At 45.3% G+C, this 27423-nt stretch overlaps 3 protein-coding genes and 1 long non-coding RNA gene across 11 annotated transcripts in view; 2 read left to right on the plus strand and 2 right to left on the minus strand.

Annotated features, from left to right (window-relative positions):
- BOD1L1 (biorientation of chromosomes in cell division 1 like 1) overlaps nt 1–27423 on the minus strand; it is an 823932-nt gene that overhangs the window by 772259 nt on the left and 24250 nt on the right. For 4 of the 8 annotated variants that reach the window (XM_052681642.1, XM_052681643.1, XM_052681644.1 and 1 more), the window contains exons 15-25: nt 27123–27202; nt 26379–26463; nt 25392–25465; nt 24010–24091; nt 23895–23929; nt 22167–22212; nt 19996–20030; nt 19806–19890; nt 19216–19357; nt 17732–17875; nt 16388–16545 (exon numbers count right to left, since the gene is read on the minus strand). In XM_052681642.1, coding sequence (XP_052537602.1) covers nt 16437–16545; nt 17732–17875; nt 19216–19357; nt 19806–19890; nt 19996–20030; nt 22167–22212; nt 23895–23929; nt 24010–24091; nt 25392–25465; nt 26379–26463; nt 27123–27202 — 917 coding nt within the window. In that variant the 3' untranslated portion in view covers nt 16388–16436. Of the gene's footprint in view, nt 1–15417; nt 16546–17731; nt 17876–19215; nt 19404–19805; nt 19891–19995; nt 20031–22166; nt 22213–23894; nt 23930–24009; nt 24092–25391; nt 25466–26378; nt 26464–27122; nt 27203–27423 lie in introns of those variants that run through there. The other 4 variants (XM_052681647.1, XM_052681641.1, XR_008206387.1 and 1 more) reach the window with 3 other exon arrangements.
- NKX3-2 (NK3 homeobox 2) lies at nt 2515–4059 on the minus strand. The gene is given in 4 exon segments (XM_052681678.1): nt 2515–3565; nt 3705–3762; nt 3764–3804; nt 3807–4059. Coding segments are annotated over 4 exon segments (819 nt in total). The 3' UTR covers nt 2515–3098.
- Nucleotides 4452–6553, plus strand: LOC128080241 (uncharacterized). The gene is made up of 4 exons (XM_052682262.1): nt 4452–4758; nt 5085–5139; nt 5597–5797; nt 5899–6553. Exons 1-4 carry the CDS (start codon nt 4452–4454, stop codon nt 6200–6202), a joined length of 867 nt encoding a protein of 288 aa, XP_052538222.1. The 3' UTR covers nt 6203–6553.
- LOC128079962 (uncharacterized) lies at nt 6754–7448 on the plus strand. Its single transcript, XR_008206393.1, has 2 exons — nt 6754–6972; nt 7070–7448. It is a non-coding gene; the product is annotated as an uncharacterized LOC128079962 (long non-coding RNA).

Here is a 27423-nt window from a genome sequence, read left to right on the forward strand (position 1 = left end):
GGGGCTAAAAGTACCTGAAAGGCCCCCTCAGCCCCGTTTCCAAGAAACCCTTGGAGAGCAGCACCGCGATGGACACCCCTCTACTGCAGGGCACGGCCGCTGCTCAGAGCCCACGGGGCTCGGACAGCCGAGCTCTCCCAGACAGAATCATAGGCACAAAACAGCCCTCCTGCGGCCCTCGGGACGCGGGGCCGAAGGGTGCCGGGCAAAACCCCTCACACAGCTGCCGGGATCCCGCAAAGCAGACGAGCACGGGGCAATTCCGGGCTACGGTACCCGCAGGGCCAGAGAGCGTGCGGGCTGCGGGCATCCGAATTGCGCCCGAGGTTTTCCAGCATCCTGTCTCTCCTGGAGATGAGAGGCTGATCTCTACCTGAGCGGTGTACTGTGTGTGCAGGGAAATGCCCACGGTTTCCTGGTTTATGGCCCTGTGGGAGGGGGGCACCTGCCTTCAGTCGGCCTCGGGTCTCGGGATCGATCTGTGAGCGCGCTTCAACCCCCCCTACACAAGCGCCTGGGGAGACACACGCAGAGATGTACGCCATTCATGTTCTATGGCAACAGTCGGATTGCTCGGAGCTGCGGCTGTTCCCTCTCTTTCCCTGTCCTGCTTTTCCCTTAGGTAACTGCGCAGTCTGCACACGGCCGGCTGTAAAACATTCCCAGGGCCTCGAAGCCGATCTGAACTTTGAGGCAAAGCCTAGGGCAGGGACACGGCGACGGGAGGGGGTTTCTGCATTGGGACCGGTGCTGCGCTGCGGGGCCGAACGCGTCCGGGGTTGAGAGCTGTGTCCCTAAACCGGGCGGATCCCTTCGGCCCCGGCTCCGCTCCGGGCGGTGCGCTGCGGTTTGTCATCGGGAAGAGACAGAAAGGCACAGAGCGCTGCTTTGTGCTTCACATCGTACTCTTACGGGGGACAGGAACGCCTCTGAACTGCCGCGAAATTCCGTCAAACGATCCGTTCGATTTCCCCGATGCAAATATCGACGTTTCTCCAATTTTGCCAACGCCAAATGACGGCGTCGGAGGAGCTCGGACACTCGCTGTCGAACATTGCCCCCACAACTCTAATAACAGCATCCGGATCCTCCGTTTTAGCTATTTCCGTCTCGCACGAAGCGCATCTCAGCTGTTCGGGCTCCTACAGCGCAGCTCGAGGCTGTGTCGCCGTCCCCCGCGCGTTGTGCAGCATCGGGCTATCCCTCCCGCGGCCACGAAGGGAAAGAACGAAACGCGGAGCGCTGCGGGGAAGGAGCGCCTCGGGGTGAGCTCTGCCCGCCCCGGAGCCCGCAGTGACATAGAGGGACAGCGGTGTGACAGCGACCCGGCACCGCCCCGCCGGGGCGAGGCCCTGTGTGGCCCTCAGTGGTCCCATAGGATCCGGCGGCTCTGTGCCCGTGGGGGGCGACCGGAGCGTGCGGGAGGGAACGGGGCGTTGGGGCGGGGAGCACGTAAGGCTCTGCTAGCTATGGGAAACCCTTGTTCATTTTCCCGGGAAGGAAAGAAGAGAGAAAGGCGGGAGGAAATGGTTAAAAAGAAAAAGAAGAAGAAGGAGAAGAAAGAAAGAAGAAGGAGAAGAAAGAGAAAGAAAGGAAAATGGTTTCAGCATAGGGCCTCATCGCTGTCAGCGTTCCCCGAATCGCTGCACGCAAAGCCCCACCGGCTCCCGGCTCCGGAACCTACTGCGTCCGCGGCTGCGCCTGAGCCCCGTCCGCCTGGATAAAGGCTAAACAGGGGTAAAAACGATGAAAGAACTGAAATAAAAATCAAACCCGGACCCAATGCTGAGGCGGGCGGCTCGGTCTCGGCCCCTCGCTGCGGGATCCCCGCTGGGTCCCACCCGCAGGGAGCCTGGGAAGAGCGAAACTACAGCGGGGCCCGAAATGACGGATGGGGGAACGCGGCCCCAGCGCCGGCATCGCGCTCCCGGTCCGGGCCGGTTGAGGGCGGCGACCGAGGCTGCTCGAAGCGGCTACGGGGCCCCGGCGGGTTACGCGGCCGGGCTCCGAGCTGTCTCCGGGAGCTATCGAGCTGCTCGTCCCGCCCCGGCTCTGCCAGAACGACGGATTCCGTGCTCCCCGCGCTCCCCCCGCCGCATCCTCCTCGTGCCCGCGGCTCCCAACCGCTGTTCCCGGGAGCGGCCCCGGGGCTCCGCGTCCCCCCGCAAGAGGCCGAGGAACGACACACGCGGCACAGCGAGGTGGTAATGTAACATTTATAAATTAAAAAAAAAAAAAAAAAAAAAAAAAAAAAAGTACAGCGGGCTGCTTACACACATTCACAATTCATTTGGAGTCGATAACGTCGTTGAGTGCACAGTGCCATTAAAGGGAGAAAAAGAAAGAAAGAAACAAAGCGATAGGTTACCTCGAGGGAAAGAGACCGTAATTACACTTCTGAGGAGGGCTGCAGAACGACTGCACAAAAGGCACAATGGCATTAACATTTCTCGTTACATCGATTTTTTTTTTTTTTTTTAAAGCCTGCCTAGAAATATTCACATTGAATATAAAAATAATAACAACAACTTTAATACAACTGGAAAGTGCGAAAAATCCAGAATCCTCCCTCCCCGAACACGGAAAGATCTCAGGAAAAAAAAAAAAAAGAAGAAGAAGAAGAAGAAGAAGAAGAAGAAGAAGCCTGGAGCGTTGGGGCGGGTCTCACCCTTGGGACACGGCTATCCTTCGCAGTGCGCCGATACGGGCGGGGGTGGGAGAGGCTCCGTACATTCAGCCCCGCTCATGGCACTCTCAGAGCCCCCCTGGATCCATTCTCCTCGGAGCTGCGTTCAGTTCCGCGGCGCTTCGGGTGTTGTTTTTTTTTCCCCCCTCTCTCTTTGTCTCTCTCTGGTCAGTCTCCGCCAATCCGACACAGGACGGAGCAAACAAACCAACAAACAGTCCGCAGCCATCGCACCACAGCGTGGATCCCACGGAACGGCGGTGCCAGGCCACGAGTCCTCGGCGGCCGGGGCGGATGGGGAGAGGCTGAGCGACCGTCCGAATAATATTAATAATAAAAATAACAATAAAATAGCAATAAATACTGTCCGGGGCGCCGCGGCGCTGCCGTCGGGGCGGTGCCGTCGGGGCGCTCACTGTGTGCCGGCGGCCGCGGCGCAGGACAGGGCCCAGCCGGGCAGGCAGTAGTAGGGGTAGTAGTAAGAGGGCTGCAGGGCGAGCAGCGAGGGCGGCCGCAGCACCTCGCCGGGCTGGTACTGTCTCTGGTCGTCGCGCACCAGCACCTTGACGGCCACCTTCTTGGCGGCGGGGGCGGCGGCCAGCAGGTCGGCCGCCATCTGCCGCCGTTTGGTTTTGTAGCGGCGGTTCTGGAACCAGATCTTCACTTGCGTCTCGGTCAGCTTGAGGGAGGCGGCCAGGTCGGCGCGTTCGGGCCCCGACAAATAGCGCTGGTGGTTGAAGCGCCGCTCCAGCTCGAACACCTGCGCGTGGGAAAATGCGGCGCGGGAGCGCTTCTTGCGCGGCTTCGGCGCCGCCGCCTCCTCCTCGGCCGCCAGCAGCCTCCCGCCCGCCGCTTCCTCCTCCTCGGCCGGGCCGCGACCTGCGGGCAGGGCAGAGCGCGGCGTCACGGCCCGCGGACGCCGGGACACCCCGCGTCCATCACCGCCCCCCCCGCCCTCCCGACTCACCGCCCGCCGCCCCCCCACCCCGTCCCGTCCCGTCCCATCCCGCCGCTATACCTGAAGCGGTGGCCGACGCTTCGCTGTCGCTGCGCGCTCCGTCCCGGTCCCGGTCCCGCTCCGCCGCCGCCTCCGAAGTTCGCGCCTCCGCCGCCGGCCGCCCCCTGCCCGCCGCCTCGTTGGGGCGGGCGCTGCCCCCGGCGCTCTCTTCCTCGGAGCGCCGCTCGCTCTCGGGCTCCTCGCTCAGCGCCGAGTCCGAGTCCCAGGCGGGCGGCGGGCGCGGGGCGGGCGGCGGCGGGGCCTCGGCGCGGGCAGCACACAGCCGCCAGCCGCGGGCGCGCTCCTCCTTCTTGTTGAGGATGGCCTGGATGGAGAAAGGCGTCAGGGCGGTGCCGCCGCCGCCGCGGACGGCCATGGCCCGGCGGCCCCGGGCGGAGAGCAGCGACGGCGCCGCAACTTCAGCTGGGCGTCCGCATCGCCGCCTCCGGCCGCGGCCGCGCCGCCGCCGTTGCCGGGCCCTTGTGTGCCGCCGGGAGGGCGGGCGCCAGCGGGGGCAGGCTGTGTGCGCCGCCGGCCCGCCCGCCCATAGGGCCGGGGCCGGGCCGCGCTCCACCGGGCGCCGCCGCGGGTCCCTGGCGGCGCGGGCGCTGCCTCCGCCCCGCTCTGTCCCGCCCCGCGCCCGCCCTCCGCTTTTTCTCCCGGCGGCGCTGTCATCCCTCACCGCCGCGTGACAGCGCCGGCCCCGCGCCTCCCCATTGGGCGGCGGGCGCGCGGGGCGCGCTCCGATTGGCTCCCCGCCGCGGGGCGATGCCGCTCCGCGGGGCGCGCGGCGGGGCGCGCGGAGCATTAACCCCTTCTGGCCCGGCGGGGCCGAGCGGGACGGGGCGGCCGAGGAGGGTGCGAGCGGCGCGGCGGGGCCTTCCCGGAGCACGGCGGTCCCGGACCGAGGGCGAGTCGGAAAGCGACGCGCACGGAACGCGACTGCAGCGCGAGGGGGTACCGCGCACCGCCCCGCGTGGTTCTGGGGACGGCGTCGGTGCGCGGAGGGCTGCGGGAACCGACGAACAGCGCTCCCGTCCGAAAATAAAGGGAGAAAATACAGAATGCCTCTCCGGTAAGCGGTGCGGAGCCGGCGGCGTCGGCCGTCTGACGGAGCTCCCGCTGTGCCCCTGAGCCCGCCGCCCCGCCCCGACGGAGCCGCTTGTGAGAACTGCAGGGGAGTGCGAGGCGGAGAGCGCCGTGCGGGGCTGTGCAGGGCTGTGCGGGGCTGAGCGGGCGCTGTCGGAGGGGGAGCGGGGCTCTGAGGCCGGGAGGCACCGGGCTGTCCCGGCAAGAGGCCGAGGAGCCGCACTCCTTTCTTTTTCTTTTTCTTTTTCTTTTCCTTTTTTCTTTTTTCTTTTTTTTTTTTTTTTCCATTTTGATCTTTATTCTCCCACCCAGGGCGATCTCTTCTCCATCGGCCCGACATCAACAGCTCGGAGGGAAAACGAGCGGGGTAAGCGCCAGGGATTGGCGGCGGGGCCGTCGGCGCCGGGAGGGGGAAGGCGGATGGAAGCGCAGAGTCGAACCCACCTCCCGGGTCGCTTTACGGGAGATCCCCGTGTCGGTTCCTCGGCGCAGACCCTCCACGGGCAGCCCCCGCCGCGCCGCTCCCATGCAGCCGGGGCTGGGGCCGGCCCGGAGCTGCCGGCGGGCGGCTGCCCCCCCTAGAGGTGGTCCGGCCGCACTGCCCGCTGCGGGACGCCGGGGGGGAACGGGGGCTGCGCTCGTTTGCTTCGTTTTTGTTTTCGTTTTTGTTTTTGTTTTTTCCCCTTTTTCATTTTTTTCTTTCTTTTTCTTTTCTTTTTTTTTTCCCTCTCTTAAAAATATTTTATTTTATTTTATTTTATTTTATTTTACTTTATTTTTATTTTTTAAATTTTATTTTATTTTCTATATTATCTTTCTATAAGCCCGAACATTTCTGAGGTAACCAGCAACTTGTGCGCTGAGGCACCGGAACTGAGAAGGACGTGTCGTAGAATTATAGAGTCGTTTGAGTTGGAAGAGGCCCTGAAGGGCCATTTAGCCCAACTCCCCTACAACAAACAGGAACACCTACAGCTCCATCAGGTGCTCGCAGCCTCGTCCAGCCTGAACTTGAGTGCCTCCAGGTACGGGGCAGCCACCGCCTCTCTGGGCAACCTGTTCCAGCCTGACCAGCCTTATCGTAACACACATTTCCCTTAAATTCGATCTTCGATCTCCCCTCTAGGAGCAGAATCCTGCTTGGGTTGAGCATCACGTTACAATGTCCCCGCTTCTTCTCCCGACAAACACGGAGTCACAAACCCCGCAGCCTCCTCCGGCTCTGCCGGAGACGTCTGGGAGACGGTAACTGCACGAACGGAGCTCCCGGGAGGAGCGGCTGCAGGCTGGGGGGAGCCGCCTCCTGGCTGCACCTGGTCTGTGCCACCAACGAATGCCAGCGTGCCCCGTGCAGCTCGCTGCTTCTGCGGGAAAATCTCGTCTGCTTTTATCTCTATTTCCTAAATGCCGCCCAGCTATTTCCGAGGTAACGCGGCCGCACGGCGGTGACAGCCCCGTCGGGTCACCGCAGCCCCGTCCCTGCGTCGCTCCGAACTTGTGGGCTCCAGCGGCAGAGGGATGCACCGCCCGTATCTCTCCCTAATATGAAAAAATATTCCTTATTTTTGGATTTGAACGTATTATCAAACGCGGGGAGCGCGCAGATGTCCTGCCGGCAGCCGGGATTTTCATCGTACAGACGTGACAAACCCTCAGCAAATGAGCTCGGAGGGCTTTCGTAGCGGGCGGCAGTGCCCTCTCCGCTCACAGTCCTTATATGGGGAAAAGCCGTGTCCCTGGGGCCGGGAGCTCCGAGCACCAACATTCCTATGGACGTTTACAGCCGAAGCGCACAGCCGCCGGAGCGCTGCCCGCCGTGCGCGGCGCGGTGCGGCCGTGGCGTCGCTCGGGGCCGCGGGGCGAAGCGATCCACTGCACCTCCCTCTGCTCCGTCCCCCCCCTTCTGGCCCCCCCCACCCCATTACCCCCCCCGTAGATCTCCCCGAAGGATCCCTGTGAGCACCCGCTGCTCTCGCACCATACGGCCCGGGAGGAGTGGGACCGTCCCCGGGCAGAGCAGCGCCTCGCGTCAGTCCGCTCCTCCGCTCCGTCCCTGCTTTTATGTCGGCTTTCCCACTGCTGCGCCGTTATATGTTGTCATCTTCCGACCTATTTATTTACCTGCAGGACAGAAACACGGCCCAGGCAGGATTCAATTGATTTGCTAATAAGAGGCAAAGCGACACATCCAAACGGCCAGGTGCGTCTCTCAGTCAGTAACTGAAGCTTTTGAATTTTCCAGTGCAATAAATACCGCAGTGTGTAACTCCTGCGTTCGGCTTTTCATCTATTTCCAGGAATTTTCAGAAGTGGGATTCATTTGCAGTCTCTGATAGAAGAACGGAAGCAGAAATGGATCGAACAGTGCACCAAAGTTGCACTGTGTCACCTGAACAGCTCTGCTCCATTTATCCCGAATGTGTGCGCACTATCTGTTGGAGCACCGTAACGAATATTTACTGTACTACACTGAAGGTTTCACTGTGTGAAAAGTTTTAGGATCTTAAAAACACCCATAGTACGGATTCATTATCAGGTACAGCACCTAAGGTTTCCTCTACCAATGTCCAACAACATAATATTTCCTACTTGTATGTTCCTTTCCTTTCCTTTCCTTTCCTTTCCTTTCCTTTCCTTTCCTTTCCTTTCCTTTCCTTTCCTTTCCTTTCCTTTCCTTTCCTTTCCTTTCCTTTCCTTTCCTTTCCTTTCCTTTCCTTTCCTTTCCTTTCCTTTCCTTTCCTTTCCTTTCCTTTCCTTTCCTTTCCTTTCCTTCCCTTCCCTTCCCTTCCCTTCCCTTCCCTTCCCTTCCCTTCCCTTCCCTTCCCTTCCCTTCCCTTCCCTTCCCTTCCTTCCCTTCCCTTCCCTTCCCTTCCCTTCCCTTCCCTTCCCTTCCCTTCCCTTCCCTTCCCTTCCCTTCCCTTCCCTTCCCTTCCCTTCCCTTCCCTTCCCTTCCCTTCCCTTCCTTCCCTTCCCTTCCCTTCCCTTCCCTTCCCTTCCCTTCCCTTCCCTTCCCTTCCCTTCCCTTCCCTTCCCTTCCCTTCCCTTCCCTTCCCTTCCCTTCCCTTCCCTTCCCTTCCCTTCCCTTCCCTTCCCTTCCCTTCCCTTCCCTTCCCTTCCCTTCCCTTCCCTTCCCTTCCCTTCCCTTCCCTTCCCTTCCCTTCCCTTCCCTTCCCTTCCCTTCCCGTTCTCTCGTTCTCTCTCTCTCGTTCTCTCTCTCGTTCTCTCTCTCTTTCTTTCTTTCTCTCTCTCTTTCTCTCTCTCTTTCTTTCTTTCTCTCTCTCTTTCTCTCTCTCTTTCTCTCTCTCTCTCTTTCCTTCCTTCCTTCCTTCCTTCCTTCCTTCCTTCCTTCCTTCCTTCCTTCCTTCCTTCCTTCCTTCCTTCCTTCCTTCCTTCCTTCCTTCCTTCCTTCCTTCCTTCCTTCCTTCCTTCCTTCCTTCCTTCCTTCCTTCCTTCCTTCCTTCCTTCCTTCCTTCCTTCTTCCTTTCTAACACTCACTGTACACAGAATTTGGACCGACACACCAGTTAATCAGTGGGATGGCATTTAAATATACTCTGTTGCTTCTGGTCCTTACCTGCACAGAGCCAGCCCCTTGACTCACATGGTGCAGAACTGCTCATATTTATATGTGATTACAGACCTTTGTCCATCTTTATGGGCAGCAAATCCATGGGTGTACTTGTGTGGAGCAAAGGGTGGGACTCGATGAACCCTGGTAGTCTCTTCCAGCTCAGGATGCCAGCATTCATTTCATATTCATTTTTCCTCTCTCTTTGTTATACATCGCCCACCAGCATTAAGATTTGAGTGTTTGGGACTCAAATATTACAAGTTTTTACAAAATGCCAATCACTCAAAACCTTTTAACTTAAGATCAGGGATTCCCTCGTTCCACAGCCTTTTTGCCCAATAGAATCCTGAACCATGGAGTGCATGGAGGCAGTGCCTGGGTCACGCAGTCCCAGCGACAGCAGCTCTGCTGTGTGTGCTGTTTCCACTGGCACTGATGTTGTATGCACAGAGACTGCACATTTCATTCAAACACAGCTTTTGCATTAAACCATAGAATCTCTTGGCTTGCCCAGTGACAATACAAATACTTTCACAAACCTCACAATTAAATCAGTGATCCTGTTGTGATCAGTTCCCATGCAAATGGAGTTGGCTGATGGAAAACTAGCAAAAGAGCCGTCTGTGGGCAGCACAGCCATTGCCCACAGTGTCTGTGCTCATCATGGAAGCAGAGGCTCTGAACATGGCAATGAGAGATATCTGCAGCCTCATCCTTGCCACATGCACTCTCTGCTCTCAGATTTCCCCATTGCATTTGCTACTTAGTGCTGTTTCACCTAAGTGGAGAGGTTCCTGATAACTCGTTCTCTCCTGCTGAGCATTTTTGTGATGTTGAGTGGAATGTAGTCCGAGTGGATTATGGGGGTATTGCTGCCATAGGAGTAATGCTTGTATGGTTTATTAGTTAGCCAGCTTATATGGCTTATTAGCCAGGTACATTTTGGGATTTAGCTAACAAATAGGACATGGAAAAAAGATGTACACCGAGCAAAGAAGAAGAGCTCAGATGAACAGTGAGAACAGAATGAGAGAAATGGGAAGATATGAGAAGGAAACTGTGACTTAAGTTGATAGCTGATGTTACTGATGTTACACCTCCAAATCCAACTCCACATAATCGTGAAGACTGGAAAAGCCCACTAAAATCAGCCGGTCCAGCCACCAGCCCATCCCCACCATGCCCACTGTCCATGTCCCTCAGTGCCACATCTCCACAACTCCAGGCACAGTGACTGCACCAACCTGGGCAGCCTGTGCCAATGCATCACCACTCCATCTGGAGGAATTGTTCCTAAAACCCAACCTGAACCTCCCTTTGTGGCCCTGAAGCCACTCCCTCTTGTCCTATCAGCTGGAGTGAAGGCATTGAATGTGCTGTTGCTCGGAAAGTTCGTTGTGTCTGTAAACATAAAGCCGTGTTACGCATGGAATACACACATATGTATGTACATGCACCTATAGGTATGGGAATTTACTGCGCAGACATTGCATCCATATACCGGCAGGATTTGAACCTACACCTGGTGCTGTGGAGCGTGTTCATGAACGTCGAGTTGAAAACAGCCATCCCTGCAGCTCCGCGGGAGCTTTGCCTGCCGCCGTGCCTTGGCACCTCGGGGCCCGCCGGGCGGTGACAGCGGTGACAGCGGTACCCGCTTCCGCACGGCGCCGCAGCGCAGCGCCACCTGGCGGTGTGTGCGGGGCGGATAGGGAGGCTCCGGAGGCGCGGAAATTCCCGAGTGCTGCGCCGCGTTCTGGGCAGCGCTTCGTGGGAGAAAAGCAAAGCCGGAGATGGGTAACAGCACAGCCGTGCGATGCGGCACGGCCGCCTTCTTCCTTTCTTAGAATCATAGGATCATAAAGGTTGGAAAAGACCTCCAAGATCATCCAGCCGTTCACCTGTCACCAATGTCCAGAACACTTGCATTGTCTTTTATGTTTCATTCAAAACAGAATAAAACATGATGTTTCTTTCTAAAAGTGAGCTTTCCTGCTGTTTCTCCTTTTCTTTTTCTTTTTCTTTTTCTTTTTCTTTTTCTTTTTCTTTTTCTTTTTCTTTTTCTTTTTCTTTTTCTTTTTCTTTTCTGCAGCAAGAAGTCACGCCAGACATTGACTGCAGAGAATGACTTTTGATGAGGGCGAATTGCAGATGAGGAGGAATGTTGCGAGTCTGATCAACTCCAATTGAGGAGAAGGGAATGGGGAACAGCCCCAGGCCTGCAGGAAGGCTGAGGTAAGGGCCAAGTGGCAAACTGAGTTCACGATTAGTTGAAAGATGCTTTCCCATCAGCTTATTATTATTATTATTATTATTTTAAAGCAGTTCATATTGCCTGTTTACTTAGCCTGAATAGAGTTAGGCTGAATGGAGTTAAGTAAGCAGTGTATTACTGCACAGTTCTTAGCCCTTGTTTATACAGAAAGCAGAGTGAAGCTATCGGTGTCTGAAGGGGAAAGCACACGCCAGATCTCTGCTTGCTTTGGGCACTGAAGCAGGAATAACTATTTGATTTTAACATCTTTAAGTTTATATACTGGAATTGATGCTGGGATACCATGGATCAGTGAGCATGTTTCTCCTGTATTTCTCTATATTGTCACGTATTCCTTACACCTACCCATCTTAAGAAATGTTAACAGAAAATGTTGCATCGTGTGTACATGTCACAAAAAAATATGGTCAGGAAGGAATATCAATCCACCGATCTATCTACCTACCTACCTACTTACCTACCTACCTATTTATTTTTAATAACTAACTCTCGCTGCAGCATAAAAGAACTTTTCCTACTTTGCATTCATGGAAGAAAGACCAACAAAGGTCCATCCTTGGTGAAACCAAAGCAGCTGTAGAGTATCATGGCTGTGCTGGGTGATGGTAGAGTCCCCTTCCCTGAAAGAAACATGTCAAGAAACATGGAGATGTGGCAGTGAGGGACATGGTATGGTGGTGGTGGTATGGTGGTGGTGGGTTGATGTTTGGACTTCATTATCTGAGTGATCATTTTCAATGATTATGATTTTTTGATTCTATGATCACCTCCCAGCACTACACGCCTGTCCCTGAGGAGCTAATCCCAGATGTCTCCTACAAGTCAATGCTGCAGCTTCCAGCACAGCTTGCTCAACACTGGGAACTGCACCTGTGGCACCTGTGCTTCCTAATACAGAAAGCTGTGATGCTTTGCTTGCATTCCTTACTTAGGGAACCATTTGGCTTAAATTCAGATGTTTTGACACTAGATCTGATTTCAGTCTTGAGCACAAGCCTATCTTCTACAGCTAGAAACAGGGCATCAGTTCCTAAAGAGCCCTAAAAAGTCTTTTCCTGCATCTGATTTAAAGCATTCCACTAAGGGAGAATTCTTCCCAGCAAGTCATTCCTGCTGGAGGACCTGCATTGCTGAGATCAGCACAGCAAATTACAGCCATTCCAAAATTGTCTTCAGCTTTTAACTATCGTATGCCTTCTTCCTGACAAGTGGTATATAACAAGGATCCCTAACTAGGTTGGATAATCTGTGCTTCTTACAGGAAGCCCAAATGCACTGTCACTAGGAAAGGATACAACCCACAACATAGTTCGTTGTGCATTTACACACCAATTAGGAGAATTTTTTACTCAGAGTGTGGTGGAGCATGGGATTAGGAAGCCCAGAGAAGCTGTGGATGCCCCAGCCATGGAGATATTCAAGGCCAGGTTGGACAGGTTGTGGGCATCCTGAGCTGGCGGGTGACAATCAGCCCACAGCGGGGGATTAGAACTAGGAGATCTTTAAGGTTCCCTCCAACCTAAGCTATTCTGTGATTGTCTGAACCTAGAGTTATTTGACACAGAGCTATGCATGTGAGAGCCTATGATGCACCTGGATGACCAACCAAAACGTACCCCAACCTGTGCTGCAACAGAAGGCTGATTTCTACTTCTCGGCCATATGACACAGCCTTGCCAACAGCTGGTGTAGTGATGTGACAACTTTAGAACTTTTCAGGCTTCCCGAGCAAGCAGGCTGTGAGCGTACAACCCAGCACTGGCACTGGTCACGGGGCAGAAGACAAGGAGAAAGGTGCCTTGCACTGGCTGCTCTGACCATTAAGCCACACCCTCAGCTAATTAATTGCATACTTGGTTCCAGAGACCTTTTCCTGCCCTTCTACACTGTGACCATTTCAAACCACATTTTTCTTCTCAAGTTATTTGGCAAATGTTTTGTTCCTGGCTTTAAATAAAGTTATCTAGTAACTCCCTCAACTGTGTTTACTTTTATTTTGCTTTACTTTTGGAGACTTTTTTTTTTTCTCCCCTATGAAGCCAGGAAGTGGAAGAGCTAAAAAGCTGAGATTTGAAGAAAGGGTTTTAAGTCAGAAACAGCCTTTAGAGGAGATTTGGTGAAATATCAGAATCCAGAAATAAAGATTAGAATACAAATGGAATTTCCTTAGCGTTTGAACTTTCATGCTTTAGTAGAAAAACAACCTGCTTGAGGCAGGCCTGGATTTTTTTGAGAAGCTGATGGAAGTAATGGAGTGTGACCTCCATAGCTGGGACAAGGAGTCTATTGGAAGAAGCAAGCACAGCATCTTTAACAGGTTGCCAAAACTTGCAGAAGGCTGACATGGGCAGTTTCCTCTGAAATGCAGCTGCAGGCAAGAGGAGGGCTGTGGAAGTCACGAAGATCTTCTGAACCAGTATGAGAAATGGCTGAGTGCCAATACTGATAATCATGGATGCAATATCAAGCATCTCCAAGATCAAGAGCTTGGCGTAGGTATACAGACTATGGAACGTGCACTCAGCTTACTTCATTAGGATGTCTACATTACACCTTAAAACTAAAAACATTTCATATGGAATGGCTTTAATGGGAAGAGAGCTAAAATGGACCAGCTAAATTTACTCTTTACAATATAAACAGGTACAGCTCCAAGGAAATCAAACGCTGCTTTGGAAGGAAATAGAGAGGTCACTCAGCACATCCCAGCTTTGGGGCAGTGACTGAACCACACAGGTCCCACCACCTCTTCCAAAAGCAAGGAGTGGCAGAAATCTGGGATAGAAAATTCTTTTCCCATTACAGCACTCGATAGAAGAATCAGAATTTGACTGTTTTTAATACTGTCATTCAAGCCTGCATTGGACTTGCATCAAGCAGACTTAGGCAAGAAACAGTGGATGTGTGTATTTGGGATCTATGTCACAGCTTTAAAAAACACCTAAGAAGGAGATGTGCTATTAGAGACACTGTTGGAATAGAAAACTGAGGCATTCATAGAGCTGCCAGCATCAGCAAAAGCCTTGCCTCAGCTGCTGAGTGCACCTACTGACTTTGGATCAGGTTCTAGATGGAAATTTCATCAATTGCAAGAGCCACAAGCCTGCCAGACCTCATCAAAAAGTGACAACTGCAAACAAAATTTTACTGATGATCCTTCAGTTAGTTAAAAAAACAATTCCCCCTCAACCCACTTAGGTGATTTAAAACCTATACAGTGGGTAAACCCATAGAGCTTTAGGTTGAAGACAGTGAAGCACATGCCAGAAAATATGAAGAGATCCTGACAACTTGCCAAGTGCTCTGGCTAACAGACAGCCGAGAGCTGGTGAGCAGGACACAAGTTCTCCTTCCGTAAAACTCAGCAGGAGGCTGAACTCCATCTTCCACCAAGATCTCTCTGGTTCATTCGGTGTTACAGCATCCAGCAAAATGAAAGAGTTTCAGGAGAATGAGCTGAAGAAAAAACAGGCCCTATAACACTGAGAGAAACCAAGCACTGTATACATTTATTGGGGTCTCAGGGCAGCTGTGTTCTCACACCAATGTAGGCAAAAGAGGTTGGAGTCGCACTGTGAAGCGCTTTAGGGCCACTGCTCTCTCACAGCACAAAGCAGTTTCTCCCTCTACTCTCAAATTCTCAAGAAGTAACACAGGGTAAGAATGCATTTGCCATCTCTACTTTCCACTCAGCACCTGATTGGTCTTCCACAACTGAATGCAATCACATTAGCAGCTAACACCTTAGCCATGCTTCTTTCCAAATGCAGCTCAGCTCTTCAGCACAGTGGATATTACCTTCTCCATGTCCAAGTAACAAAAAAAGAAAAATTCTCCATTGGAACTGCTGCGATTTTACAGTGATTTTACAAACCTTCTGTGCTGTGAAAGTTGCTTTTTTACGTACACCAAGGCTCACGTCAGACTACAAGCCCAACTTCTGAACCACACAGATGTCACTGATCTTCAAGGTTGTGTTTCTCTACTCATTAGGCAAAAGACAGTCAAGAGGCTCTGACACTTAAGCAGGGGCTTAACTGATCACCAAAAACAATGAGAAAAGATCTGCCTGTGAAAAAAGCACATACAGTCTGCACTGTGGCAGGAGAAGCATTACCAGCAGGAAGAGAGAAGCAGAAATGACTGTCACATACAGTGTGGTGGGCAGTTTGTTAGGAATTGCCAGAGCAATCTCACTACTGAATCCAGACGTAAGGAAACTGGAAGAGATGTAGAGGACTCCAAATAAAAGCTGGGAAAGCTCCAGTAGGGGAGGACAGAAGAGACAAATACCACAAAAAACTCAGCTTGCAATTCTGTGTTCATGTGCTTCCATAGCACACTAGGCTTGGTGGACTGTTAGGTGTTTTCCCTGCTGTTAATAGACCTGACACATAAACGTATGTAGAATAATTAAAGACACTAATCAGAATCAGCATTCATTACAGAAATGGCTCCAACCAAGAATATCTGTAAAAACAAGTTTCACAGCAATATGGTTAAAGAGTAATAAAATATGGCAACTCAGATTTTTGGCAAACATTTTATAATTTTTATATAAAAGTTTCAGTACGAAACCAAGCAGAATATCTGATGGAAACATCTGCCTTACAACAAGTTCAAAACCAAACAAAAAAAAACCTAAACCATCCCACAAAAGAGAGGGGAAAACAACCACAAAAAAAAAGGAGAATTCCAACCCTCCCAAACCCTTTGTAATTATAAACCAGAATATGAACAGAACACTTAAAATAATCTCAGATTGTTTGGCAACTCATCACATCATTACAAGAGACACATTTGATCATAAGAAAAGTTGAACTTTATATACAACTTCACTTGAACATTTGCTCTTACCAGAGTAAATATACATTAAAAAAAGATTCTGGCAATAATACCAGGTTCAATTTTTAATACCTGTGTATAAAACGTAACATAAAATGCTGAAGCTCTATAGTTAGGAGAAGTGATGTTTCATTTCAGTGGGTCCCTCTTTGTTGAAAAAGACAAATTCTGAAAGAACGGGTGTTTAGTTGCAAAATAAAATTGCTCCATTTCAGGCTAGAGTTGGCTGATTCAAATAAACCTCACCTAATGCTACAGGTTGGTAGTAAAATCACAAATGAAAAATATAATCTATTAAGATCATACTTTAAATTTCTTGTTTCTCACGCATGAAGAGAAAGGAGCCCAGTTGCTTTCACTACGCTAACCTACTGCGATGCATGCGAAAAAAGTGTTTTACCAACTGTCTGAGTTTATTTTAGAGAACTTCAGATTTTAGACAGCTCTGGGGGAGTGAAGTTTCCTACTGACATCTGCATAGAATGTAAAATATATAATTAAAAAAGCCTACAGTATATACTAAAGTTTACAGACCAATGCTTTCCATATAATAAATAAGATGTCCGTTGTTGATTAGATTCATACACAGAGTAAAATACAACCTATTTTTACAAGTTTATGTACAAAGTGTATTAGTAGGCCAGGGGTGTCTCAGGAGTTGGAAGCATCTGCATTAGCATGTCACATTGGGTATCCCCAACTTTCCAAGTCAGTGATAAAATATATAACTGCTTTGTTTTTCATTCAGATACAAAGTAAACTTATTTTTCCATCTGAAATAAATGTACATAATATTCTGTATAAACAATAGTTTATAAAGCTGTTTAAAATGTAACTTAAAAGTACTGCGTCGATTAACTTAAGAGCTCTGAAAGAAGCACGTGCAAATCCCTTTGCTTTAAAAAAAAAATAGAAGCACAGATATTTTTTTCCTCCTTTTGACTCCTCCACAAACAGTACCAGCTGGTAGAGATTATCGCTTTGCTTTCTTCACTGGTGTCTCTTCTGTTTTTTGCTGGCCTTTTCTTCGTACTGCTGTTGGGCTGCCTTCTCTTTTACGCTTTGTAGACTGCACCTTTTGCCTAAAATAAATACACACATACGTACACACACACAGTCAGAAATTATTTTAACAATGGTACAGCTGGAAAACAAGAAGGGTGGCCAGGCACGATCCTGTTTCGATGATGGACTTAAATGCTCATGTCTGATGATCTATGAGGATGTGTTATTTGAAAGCTTACTGTTACATCTTCATAGAGCTGCACAGACCCTACGGAGACCTTGCACACTCCCATCACGTCTTAGCAGGGTACTGCATACTAGCTCTGCATGTTGGAGAGTGCTTCAAATGTAGAATGTGGGGCCAGAGCACTCCTACCTCCTCTCTTCTGGAATGATTTGTGAATCAGAACAGGGTAGTTAACTATATTCCACCTGCTACTCCCTCACACAAAGACAAAAAAAGAGCAAAAGCAGCTTAAGACTTGCATGCACAAGAGGGAATAAAGGGAATAAAGGGCAGACGTCATGTGCCCTTACCTCCAATTAAGCATCTATATAAGCTCACTCTCTTTCAGGCGCACAGCTTAAACTCTTGCCCATTCATAGTAATGCTAAATAATTAATGTCAGGTGAACTGTGGCAGCTGATCAATGCATGATGCACATCTGCCACAGTTCCAGACATTGTTTGAAAACACTGTTGTCTCCATTATGGATCACAACAACGTGTTTGATTGACTACAAACTACAAGACAAACAGCAACTGAGTATTGCATTTGTAGATCCCTTGGGATTTTAATAGTGATCTCAACTTCAAAAATTAATAAGTGTACCAAGGAAGGAGGAAAATGGAAGTACACTGCTGTAAGGATTCAGAAGTTCCTCCTTTCCTATCACCTGATCCTAGAAATATCTTCAAGCATTAGAATAATGACATATGTTGCTTTAACTTGAACTAACTCGATGCTCTTCCCACCTCCTACTTTGAGGGAAGAACCACAGCTTCATTTAAAACACTGCTTAACAGCATTTTCAGAAAAGAAACTAAGATCTTTCCAAGGACACACACACACAGTCTAGTCTTGCAAATGTTAAAGAAAGGAAGAAAAAACGTAAACAGAAGAAAATCCTTTGAAAGCTTTTATATAATACAAAAGAACAGAACAAAGCATGACTGATGTTCAGATTTTGAACTAGCATTTTACATCTAAATGCAGTTGCTTCCAAAACAAATAATAAAAGTGGTTTTAGCTTTCATACTTACTGTGTTGATGGAGGAGATTTGTTAATTTTTGTATCACTTGGAGATCTCTTTTTTGCTGATAATTTCTGTTGTTTTCTGGGAGAAACTGAACTCGGACTGTTGCCTTTAGAAGTTGCACGAGTGGTTGGCTTACTGGACTGCATTCTGTAATAAAAAAAGAACGATGAATGTGTATATAACAAAATACTTTTCCAAGTGCAGAAAACTAAGACTGAACAGTATTTGCAACATATAAATCAAAGTTGCCAAAAGAAATGGTGGAAAAATACCATTTGCATGCTTTTAAACACAAAATGACAAGCAGAGCTGTGTGCCTCCATAGCAAATGTAAATTCAAAACTGGCCATGTTATTGATAGTATTTACGGAACAACAAAAAAATGAGTTCAAAATCTGCAACAATTCTGCTACGTAAACACCCATGGCTTCAGCATTCATCAGTTCAAAAACATGAAAAAGTGATTATTGGCAATCAACTTCATAGTTCACAAGCCAGACCGTTGAATTATCAGGTTTTCTGACCTAAGTAAAGCTGAAAATAAAGAGACATCTCCTTCCATTAAACTATTCCCAAATGCTACTTATAAAACACAGAATATTTGTGGCACTTTCAGATAGAGATGCTTTGTTCTGTTGCAGCCAGAAAGTTAGCACTGGAAATCTGAGTAACAAGAGCAACAAGAACATCTGTAAATACAAAGTAGATGTTTTCACAAGCAATAGGAATGAAAATACTAATGTCTTACCTTTTTAGAGTTAACAGTTAGACCGCAACAGAACTGCTGTTCACAAAGTGGTAAACTTCCATAGTTTTAGTCAAGAGGATGACCTCTGCTACACTTCTTTAGCCTGCCTTTTTGCACACAAACTACAGGTAAAGAATGGCTTCTTGGTATCACACTAATCTTTCACAGTTTGATTTTTTTTTTCCTGAGCCTGCAGTTCACTAAAATATAAATGAAATCCTAGAGTATTGCATATTCATTTGTATTGGGCTAATATTTGGAAAAAGAAACTGACAGTAAAAATTATATTTTTGCCTTGCTCCAACTCCAAATGCCAAATGGTGAATTGCAGTCAAGTCCCTTTTAACCCGTTAGTTAAGTGTGCTCAGACCCATTTTCTGAGACATCACCGAGATGCAAGATTGCTAACAGGATCAGTTCTTCTGACATCTTAAGCCTGTCTTTTGTTACCCTGTTTCTCATCTCCTAGCAATGCTGAATTGAGGCAAAACACTGCCTCTTCTGCCTTGTTATTCGTAATTAGAATAACAGCTATCCTCTGTCATACAAAGACTAAAACTCCAGTTCTAACAAGACTTTCCATTCCTCGTTACTGAAAGGAAAAAGAAAATCTCCTAATGCTAGAATTAAATCCAACCTTATATGGGAAGTTTCAATCAAAACAAATTGCAAAGAAAAGCTCAATCCACAACTGAAAATAACGTAGCAAAAAAATATCTGGGCCTCTACAATGAGTTACCTTTGAGCCTCTAATCTTGTGGCTGGTCTAGCTGTGGACTCATCTTCTTCCTCATTGTCTTCTTCCTCACCTTCCTCCTGCTCTCTTATCTCCTCTTCAGAAGATGTTAATTTCCGACGTTTTCTTTCTGGCTCCAGCATTTCTGTCCATGTAAAATTTTACACATGTGCTATAATTTTCCAAAAGCCCTCCAAAAGGATATGGACACTTAGTTTAGAAAAGGTATTCTATTCACAAATCCCATTTTAAGCAAGTAATTTTCCATTTCCTTTATGCTTTCAGTGTTTTTAATTCACACTTGTTTGACTTAATCTTGTTAACACATTTGCAACAGTTTACTTATGCAGCTCATAGCCAGAATTCATAGAAAATTCATGAGGCTTTATGGAAGCATCTGGGATGTAGCAATTTTGACATGAGATTACAGCAATTTACACATATTTACATAATATTTACACTAGCTGTAACTCAATGATTTTTCCTCAAGAAAGGAAAAATTGAATAAAGCTTATCTTATTGCTATCAGTATACAGAAAGGCACAGTAATATCTTTTCATTCTGTTAGGAATAGCAGAGTTTCTTCTTTTTACCAGTTTCCTCTGCCTGAACCAGAGAACGCCTGGGTTTTCTTCCCCTTTTACGCACAGTCGTCTCTGCTTTCCCAGCTTCATCTTCCTGAAGAAATAAAATGGAAGCAAGCAAGACAAGAACAGTTTTAATAAGACAGACATTTTTCATTACATACTGCGTACACTTACAAATAAAATCTCTTGCACTTACATTAGCTGTTTCTTTCTTATTAGATATGTCTGTACCTAGAAAAGAAAGAACAAAACTGAATCCTGAACTTCAAATCTTTTATTAAGCAGTTTTAAAAGGAATTCTTTCAAACGTTGTCAAGTTTGCATAAGCATCACAGAAAGTCAGAAAACATCTATGGTTCCTAAACTAGAACTTGCCTTTCTTGCATTTTGTTATACACAGACCGACAACAATGATTTTTTATTTTTTTTTTTTAAAGCAGTGAAGCCTTTATATGCTTGATGCAATATTTACTGCTTTGTTGCACATACATTTTTTTTTAATATTATTATTTTTCTTTTTTTAAGTGGAAAAGCGGAAGTTAGATATCTATCTTATTTACTGTCAACCAACAGCAGAATCAAGAAGGATTTAGCTTGGAAGGTGTCTCTGGAGATCATCTAGACCAGTCCTTGCTCAATGTACAGCTAAACTCAAAATGTGATCCTACTGCTCAAGACCAATGCAGTTCTGAAAAGTCTCTAAAACCAGAAATTATAAAGCTCCTCTGGGCTAATTCTTTACTGTGTCTGCCACGAAGCACCAAGATGGCTGTAGCTCAACAAGGGAGCATTTAAATCCTGACTAATACCTGGCATACAAATTAGTTAACTTTCTCTGTTGAAGAAGCCTGGTTTTTCAATCCAGTGCTTCTTACAGACTGGCTTGTGCACACTGAAATAATTTTATGTACTCTATGAAGCACGTTGTCCCAAGCTGGCCTCCATGGTAAGAAAGATGATTTTATAAAGTTTCAAGTTCGTCAGATAGAGTTACCTGCAATACCGCAGTGATAAAAATCCCCAGTCACTGAAGGAGAGAAGCATCCTAAATAACATGGAGGTTTTTACACCATCTTTTTAAACACTTTTTTATGCCACAAAATTGATGTCTCTTTGTTTCTGAAAGCTGAAAATAAGGCCAAAAACTCTAAATTCATTTCTGCTAAGACCAACAGAGCAAATACAGAAGAATGTCAATTTGGTGCATCAAAACAGAGGTCTCAAAGCAGAGACACATTCTTAACTCACACACAGGTCCTCTGAAGTTAGGTTGTCCAAATTACAGGGAAAATCTTTTACACAGGAACAAATGAAATAAAGTACAAGCATGCAACTATTTGATGAAGAAGCACAGTAAAATGAACAGTACACTGTATTAAGTGTTTTACACAAAATAAGTCTAATTAACATATTAAAAAGATTTATTAATTCTTTCATGTACTGAAGGCAGGTATTTAAAATCCTGGCAAATGTTAGCAAATGTAGTTAAATTGTCACAGGGTGTTTTGCTATACAAGTCACGTCCTTCTTAACAGACCCAATCTTCTGCTCGTATGTGAAAAGGCTGTACTTTTACCTTGAGTATGAAAACAACTAGCAATAATAACAAAAGCCATATCAACTTTCCAGCAGCAATTAGTGCAAGAATAATTTTGGTTTCAAGCCTACTGTCAGTTGTTTCTACTTACACAGGAAGAGTTCTCCACAGAAGTCCTTTTCCACTACTAATTACATAAGAGAACTGTTAAGCTAGGATGTTGCCTCTAGAAATCAGTTGTTTCCAACTGTATGAGTTCCACTGACTGAAAACTTCAATTCCCATTATGCATGTGAACGCACCTACTGTACAGCCATGTGCAGAACAACTTCCAGTTAAAAGGACATGAGTGTTTGTATTTGTTTATAAGCCGTTTTTCAACTTCCTTTCAGCTTCCTGAGTGAATTTTAAAATATATTTATGAATGGCTTTTACTAAAAAGAACCTAAGCAACCAGTGCAGTACAGATCACTTATCGTAATTAACTACACTGCTTAAAATTCATCACAGTTCTATCTCTTACAAATGACAGGTGTCTGAATGAAAAAGAAATAGGAAAGCCTCTTTTGATTTGACTTCAGTTTATAATAAAAGCATTTCTAATGGAAGCTAAGCAATCATCTTATTAATGATTTTATAGTAGTTACGATAGGAGAAAGAGATATCCCCTCAAGCTACTACTTAACTCTTCGAATTCATATCCACAGATAATGTAATTAACTGAACATAATTAGATTTCTTTCTGATATGTATTTTAAAACACAATATTTAAGAAGGACTCATCTGATATTCTAGATCACCCCCTTGGATTTCTCTCATGGTTTGCTTACCTTTTTGAGGACTTTTCCCTCTACTTGCAGAGGTAGGAAATTGCAGCTAGAAACAAAAAAGAAAGACGACAAATCAGAAAAGCCCAGATTTGTATTACATAAACACGGAAACTTCATTCATATATATGTGCATATATCTGCAGTCTCAGAAAAAAAATGAACATTCTAATCAACAGGCAGAAAGTTTGCACCTAGTTACCCTCCAAACAAATGAAATGACAGTAGTTTCAATAACCTGACAGAGTAATTGACAAAGGAAGTCATTACAATAATAGGCACTAACTTAAAAGTAGTTTCAGTTAAATACATTTCTGAAAACTTAACTCTCGGTGATACAAAAAGCTTAGCGCAGTCATTTTATGTAAGCACAGATTTACAAATTACAGCCATGAGAGTTTTGTATTTATTCAGAACACAGAAAAAGTCAGTTACAACTACATGATCCCCTATGATGACTGTTATAAAATCCAATTGCTTTAATCACTGAATGACTACACTAAGATGTCTATGCCATCTCTGAAGTAGTAACAATTCTCAAAGCAGCCTGAGAAGACTGTCTTGCAAAGACAGCACGTAGCCTTGCAGAACCATTTTCTCAGATGAAGGGTAAATACTGTTTCTCCTGAAGCCAGCCTGTAGCTGACTGGTACAAATACCCATAATCAGTGGGAAGTATAAGACCTTTAAAATGGCTAACTAGAACAAGACAACTCAGTTTCAGCACTGTGTAAAGGCATATGTATTCTAGAGGTGATTTTAAGTTAACTCCAATTTTTATTTGGGACAACTAAACAAACAAGACTGAAACACATTTCACTGAAGAAATACTGAAAGATACTGATTAGGAAAATTGATTCAGACACAAAACTGTACCAGACCTGCAAAAGGGACAGGACCCTGAACAGGCTGCCTGAAATACTGCATGGACAGAATAAACATGGGCAGAAGAATACCTGCTATTTATAGACTAGGTAAATTCCCAAGACTTTTGACAACCAGCAGGTGCCTTACCAGGCAAGCATGCAGAACACACAAGTTTCTATATAACTTTTTTATTTTTTAATCATTATCTCTTTTTATGCAAGAATTTTTTGCTCAATCCACACTTGATCACAGTGCTGTAACCCAACTGGACTACAGAAGCACTTTCAACAGAATACTTACTTATTTAGCAGTGACTTATGGCTCATAGCTTAAGAAATCAAGATACTGCTGAGCTTTAGAGGACTGAGTTGTTTCAGGAGTGCTTAACTTACTACCAGCATATCTCTGCCTTATGAGTTAACCATACACAGTGTAATGGAGATTGCACAAGTTTATTTTAAAGATGTTAAGAGCTACTATATGCTGTTTCAACAATAGGCTCAGTAAAGACAAGAGCCTTAAATTTTCTACATTAAGTCATCCTTGATCGTTAGGTCAAATTTATTCACAGCACAAACTAAAAGGCATGTGCTTGTGATCAGAATTTCATCCTGCTTGCAAGTATACTGCTAGACAGTGTAACTGTGCTGTACTAAGACTAATCCTGTTATTTGCCATGTTCAGACTTAATAGTATATTTTGCTTGTAAACTCTATTAGAACAGGATTTAGTTTTTATAGTTTTATTATAGTGTGAATTCAGTTATCAAGCTTGCTACAGAATGTTTCTGAAACATTGTTACCTGTTAAAACAGAATAACGGATCTCATGCTTAAATGCACTCAAACAAAATAAAGGCACTTACATTGCCAGTGCTCATATCAGCTTTTGACTCCCCACCTGAGGGAAGAAATATGAATTCAGAACTTGAATGTTACTATTTTTACTCTTTCTCCACACAAGTGTTATGAATTACTTACCACCATCACCAGGCTGTACATCTTCAACAGGATGTTTACGAGGCCTTCCTCTCTTCCGTTTTACTATCACGGGTTGATTATCCTATAAAAAGTAAAAGTAAAGTATTTCAGTTACTACAACTAATGTCCAGTATTGGGGCAATATAGTATAAAGACTGTTGTCAACATAATGTGATATGAGCAGAAATAGTGCTTGTCTGTTTAGAGACATAACATAGGTGAAAGAGGTTTTGTACAAATAGACATTGCTTTTCATAAAATTCATTGACAAAGCTAAAAAGAAACAAGTCAACTTCTGATTAAGCAAAATTCTCAGTGGCTGTCCTCAGACATGCCTTTTACATCCCTATCAACTGTATCACCTCATTTAACAAATGCTTCTAACCTTCTCCTGTACATCTCACCGTGTTTTTTCAGTCTTAAGAGAACTCCCAATCTGATTTCTTCTTCTAGATAGTATAGGCTACATCTTGTAACAGCTGAGGTAGTGCTATTTAACAGTCAGTATCCTAATTATCTCAATGCACAGATTTGTGAAGCTTGCTACATACATCAGGCCTTTAGTTTGAAGGAGGAGAAAAAAAACCAAAAGCTCCCTACTTTGAAGCTGCTGAAGCTTAAGGTATTAAGGACACCTACAGGTAATGAAGATGGTCTGACTGTTTCCAATAACAAAACCATTGCTCCCCTTTACATGAAAGAGAATTAAGTGCTTCATTCAGCATTTACAGAAATCTAGAGGTGTCCTGATCCCCCTACTGGTGACTCAAACATTGAGCCTACATAGGTGGCAATTTAAACTTCTAAAACCTTTTCTACTTTCAATGCAGAGGCCAAAAAAAAAAGTTTCTATAACTGTGTCCACTTCCAGACTCAGATAACAATTTTATTCTCAAAGTATGTTCAGACAGACGTTTACAACAACCACTGCAGAATATCACAAGTATATGGTTAAAAGATAATAAAAAAGAGCTTAAAAGTTTTTGAATGGTAATATTTTTGTAGAGTCAGCTTGGATTTGATGAAGTGATACAACTGTCCACATGTCAATTATGACGCTTCCAGGAAACATGATTTGTATAGAATTGTATACAGCTATTTTATATACAATTTGTAAGCACCATTAAATGCAGGAAGGAAGTTACTGCTACGTTAATAACAACCACTGATGCCTTACGGTGCATGTTTATGCTTTGTGACAGATAATTACAAGAGCCTTTGGCACTTTAGAGTAGCAAAAAAAAAACTCACCAAAATTTGTACAGCTATTTATACACTGGTTGAATCAAAATTGTAGTACTGCTGTCAGCAAAATACAAAGTACTTGTTTTCTGTCTGAACCAACATTATCTCAATTAGTTAACATGAATAAGACCACTCACCTCTACAGAATTTTCATTTGATTCTAGACTCTGCTTCGTCTTTTCAAATATTTCCTGCTCAGTGGTAAGTTCATCTTCACATGCACATAGAAAAAAAAAAACAAAAAACTGTGCATCTTTATTTTATTAGACAGATTAAAAGGTACAGGCCACAATCCTGCACTAAAAGTATTGTATCACATTACGGCCTCAAATTCAACTTCCCTATAAACATCCATCTCATAGCAACAGTATGTTGGACTGCCAGAATGCCTCCTTAACACTAGATGATTCAGAAGTGATTTTTAATTTAAAACAAAGTTCAACAAACAACTATTTAATTTCCTCACACATTCTCTGAAACAGTAACCTGAGGATACAAGCTCGCTGCTAAACAGTTAAAGATTTTTCAACAGAGAGCACACAACTGTTAATACAAAACAGAAAGACAGAATGAAGTTACATGCAAGTCAATATTAGCACTGTGGCCACAACACTTTTTTTTTTTTTTTTTTTTTTTTTTTATAAAGTGTTTTCACAAAGTAAACTACAACAGCTTAACTCGTACACTCCTTCCTGGTTGGTTTTCTACATAAACAAACATAACTGTTTTTGATGGTGCATTTGTCATGATTTTTTCTTAGAACAACTCTCCTCTTATTATTGGTTTGAGTTAGAAGTTCTTGCCCATGTCCTGAACTTGCTGTATCCTTTTCCAATTGTCTACTTGCAAGTGGCTTCCCAGACTGCACAATGCAGCAGATGCATGATATCCCCCATAACTCTTTATCTGTGTCAAGCTACCTCCACAGCAGGAAGATCACATTTGCTCTCACTATTAAAGGAATTAAGAACAATGCATTATTTGATAGCAAGAACAGAACGCAACTACAGAACTTATGCAACTATTTGGCTGGGATTGGATTTCTCATTGCTCTCAGAAACATTCAAATAATACTAGCATTCAAGTACAGGGTCAGTAAATTGCAGATTCTTTACTTTCATTACCTTTTTCTTCCACAGCATTTGCAGGAGGTGTATGTGTTACAACAACTTCTTCGGAGACTTCAGCTGCATCACATGAAGTAATTTCCTGCATTATTTTGAAAGAGAGCATCTTACTACAAATTAAAGATTACAGTCAATTACTTGCATTCAGAAAAAAAGCAGTTATTTTATTCATCAAGATTTTATAGTGTCTCTTGAAAACTTGGATGCTGAGAACCTTAATCAAAATCAATAGGTGAGATAAAGTAAAACATTCAGCACCTTCTCTTAAAAGGGAGATATTTTTCATTAAGTACCTATTCTCACTCAAAGGGGAAGTGCAAATATTGAATTCAGGTCAAGTATGATAATACAATGATAAGTATGATAATAAAATGATAACATTTTGCAGATCTTAAATCAGTACAACCATCAAGATGGTGAACTTACTGGGCAGTTGGAACCCTGTGGTACTTCACATGATTCCAAGCTCTTAACTACAGTGCAAATTGGCCCACAATGCATCAAAGATGTATTATATAGACATTTCATAGAACACCAAATCTACCTTTTTTTTTTCCTGAGTACTTCCTGAAAACTGAGTTATCACTCCACAGTCATTTTCTATCCAACACGATGTAAGAGTAATTAACAGTTAATAATGAAAACACCTCCCAAAATAAACTGCTATAGAAATAAACACTGAATTCTTATCCACATTAAAATTACACAAAATTAAAAAAGAAAAACATTCTCGAAAAATACCTTCATATTACTAGGTTTTGTTCTGGAACATGGACTTGGATCATCATCTGTTCCTACATCCTGAGCAATCAGCTGGCTGGCTGTAAAAACAAACAATTCAAACAGTTCACCTGTCAGATTTTATATGGCTTTTATATCAGCACACTATTGCAAAGATTTTTTTTTTTTTTAAATCAAAAAGCAACATCTTAATTACAAAGCTATGAGCAGAAAGTTAGGCTAGCCTCTCTTGGTAAAGGAATATAAAAAATTACATAAAAGAATTCCATGTTTCTTGCTTTTTTTTTTTTTTTTAAATTTT

The sequence above is a fragment of the Tympanuchus pallidicinctus genome, unplaced genomic scaffold (assembly GCF_026119805.1).
Source record: "Tympanuchus pallidicinctus isolate F22 unplaced genomic scaffold, pur_lepc_1.0 scaffold2, whole genome shotgun sequence".
Lineage (NCBI taxonomy): Eukaryota > Metazoa > Chordata > Aves > Galliformes > Phasianidae > Tympanuchus > Tympanuchus pallidicinctus.

Coding starts and splice junctions, on each gene's coding strand:
- LOC128080241 (XM_052682262.1), top strand. CDS start 4,452: ATGCCGCTCCGCGGGGCGCGCGGCGGGGCGCGCGGAGCATTAACCCCT. Junction 4,759..5,084: donor AAATACAGAATGCCTCTCCG/GTAAGCGGTGCG, acceptor TCTCCCACCCAG/GGCGATCTCTTCTCCATCGG. Junction 5,140..5,596: donor TCGGAGGGAAAACGAGCGGG/GTAAGCGCCAGG, acceptor TCTTTCTATAAG/CCCGAACATTTCTGAGGTAA.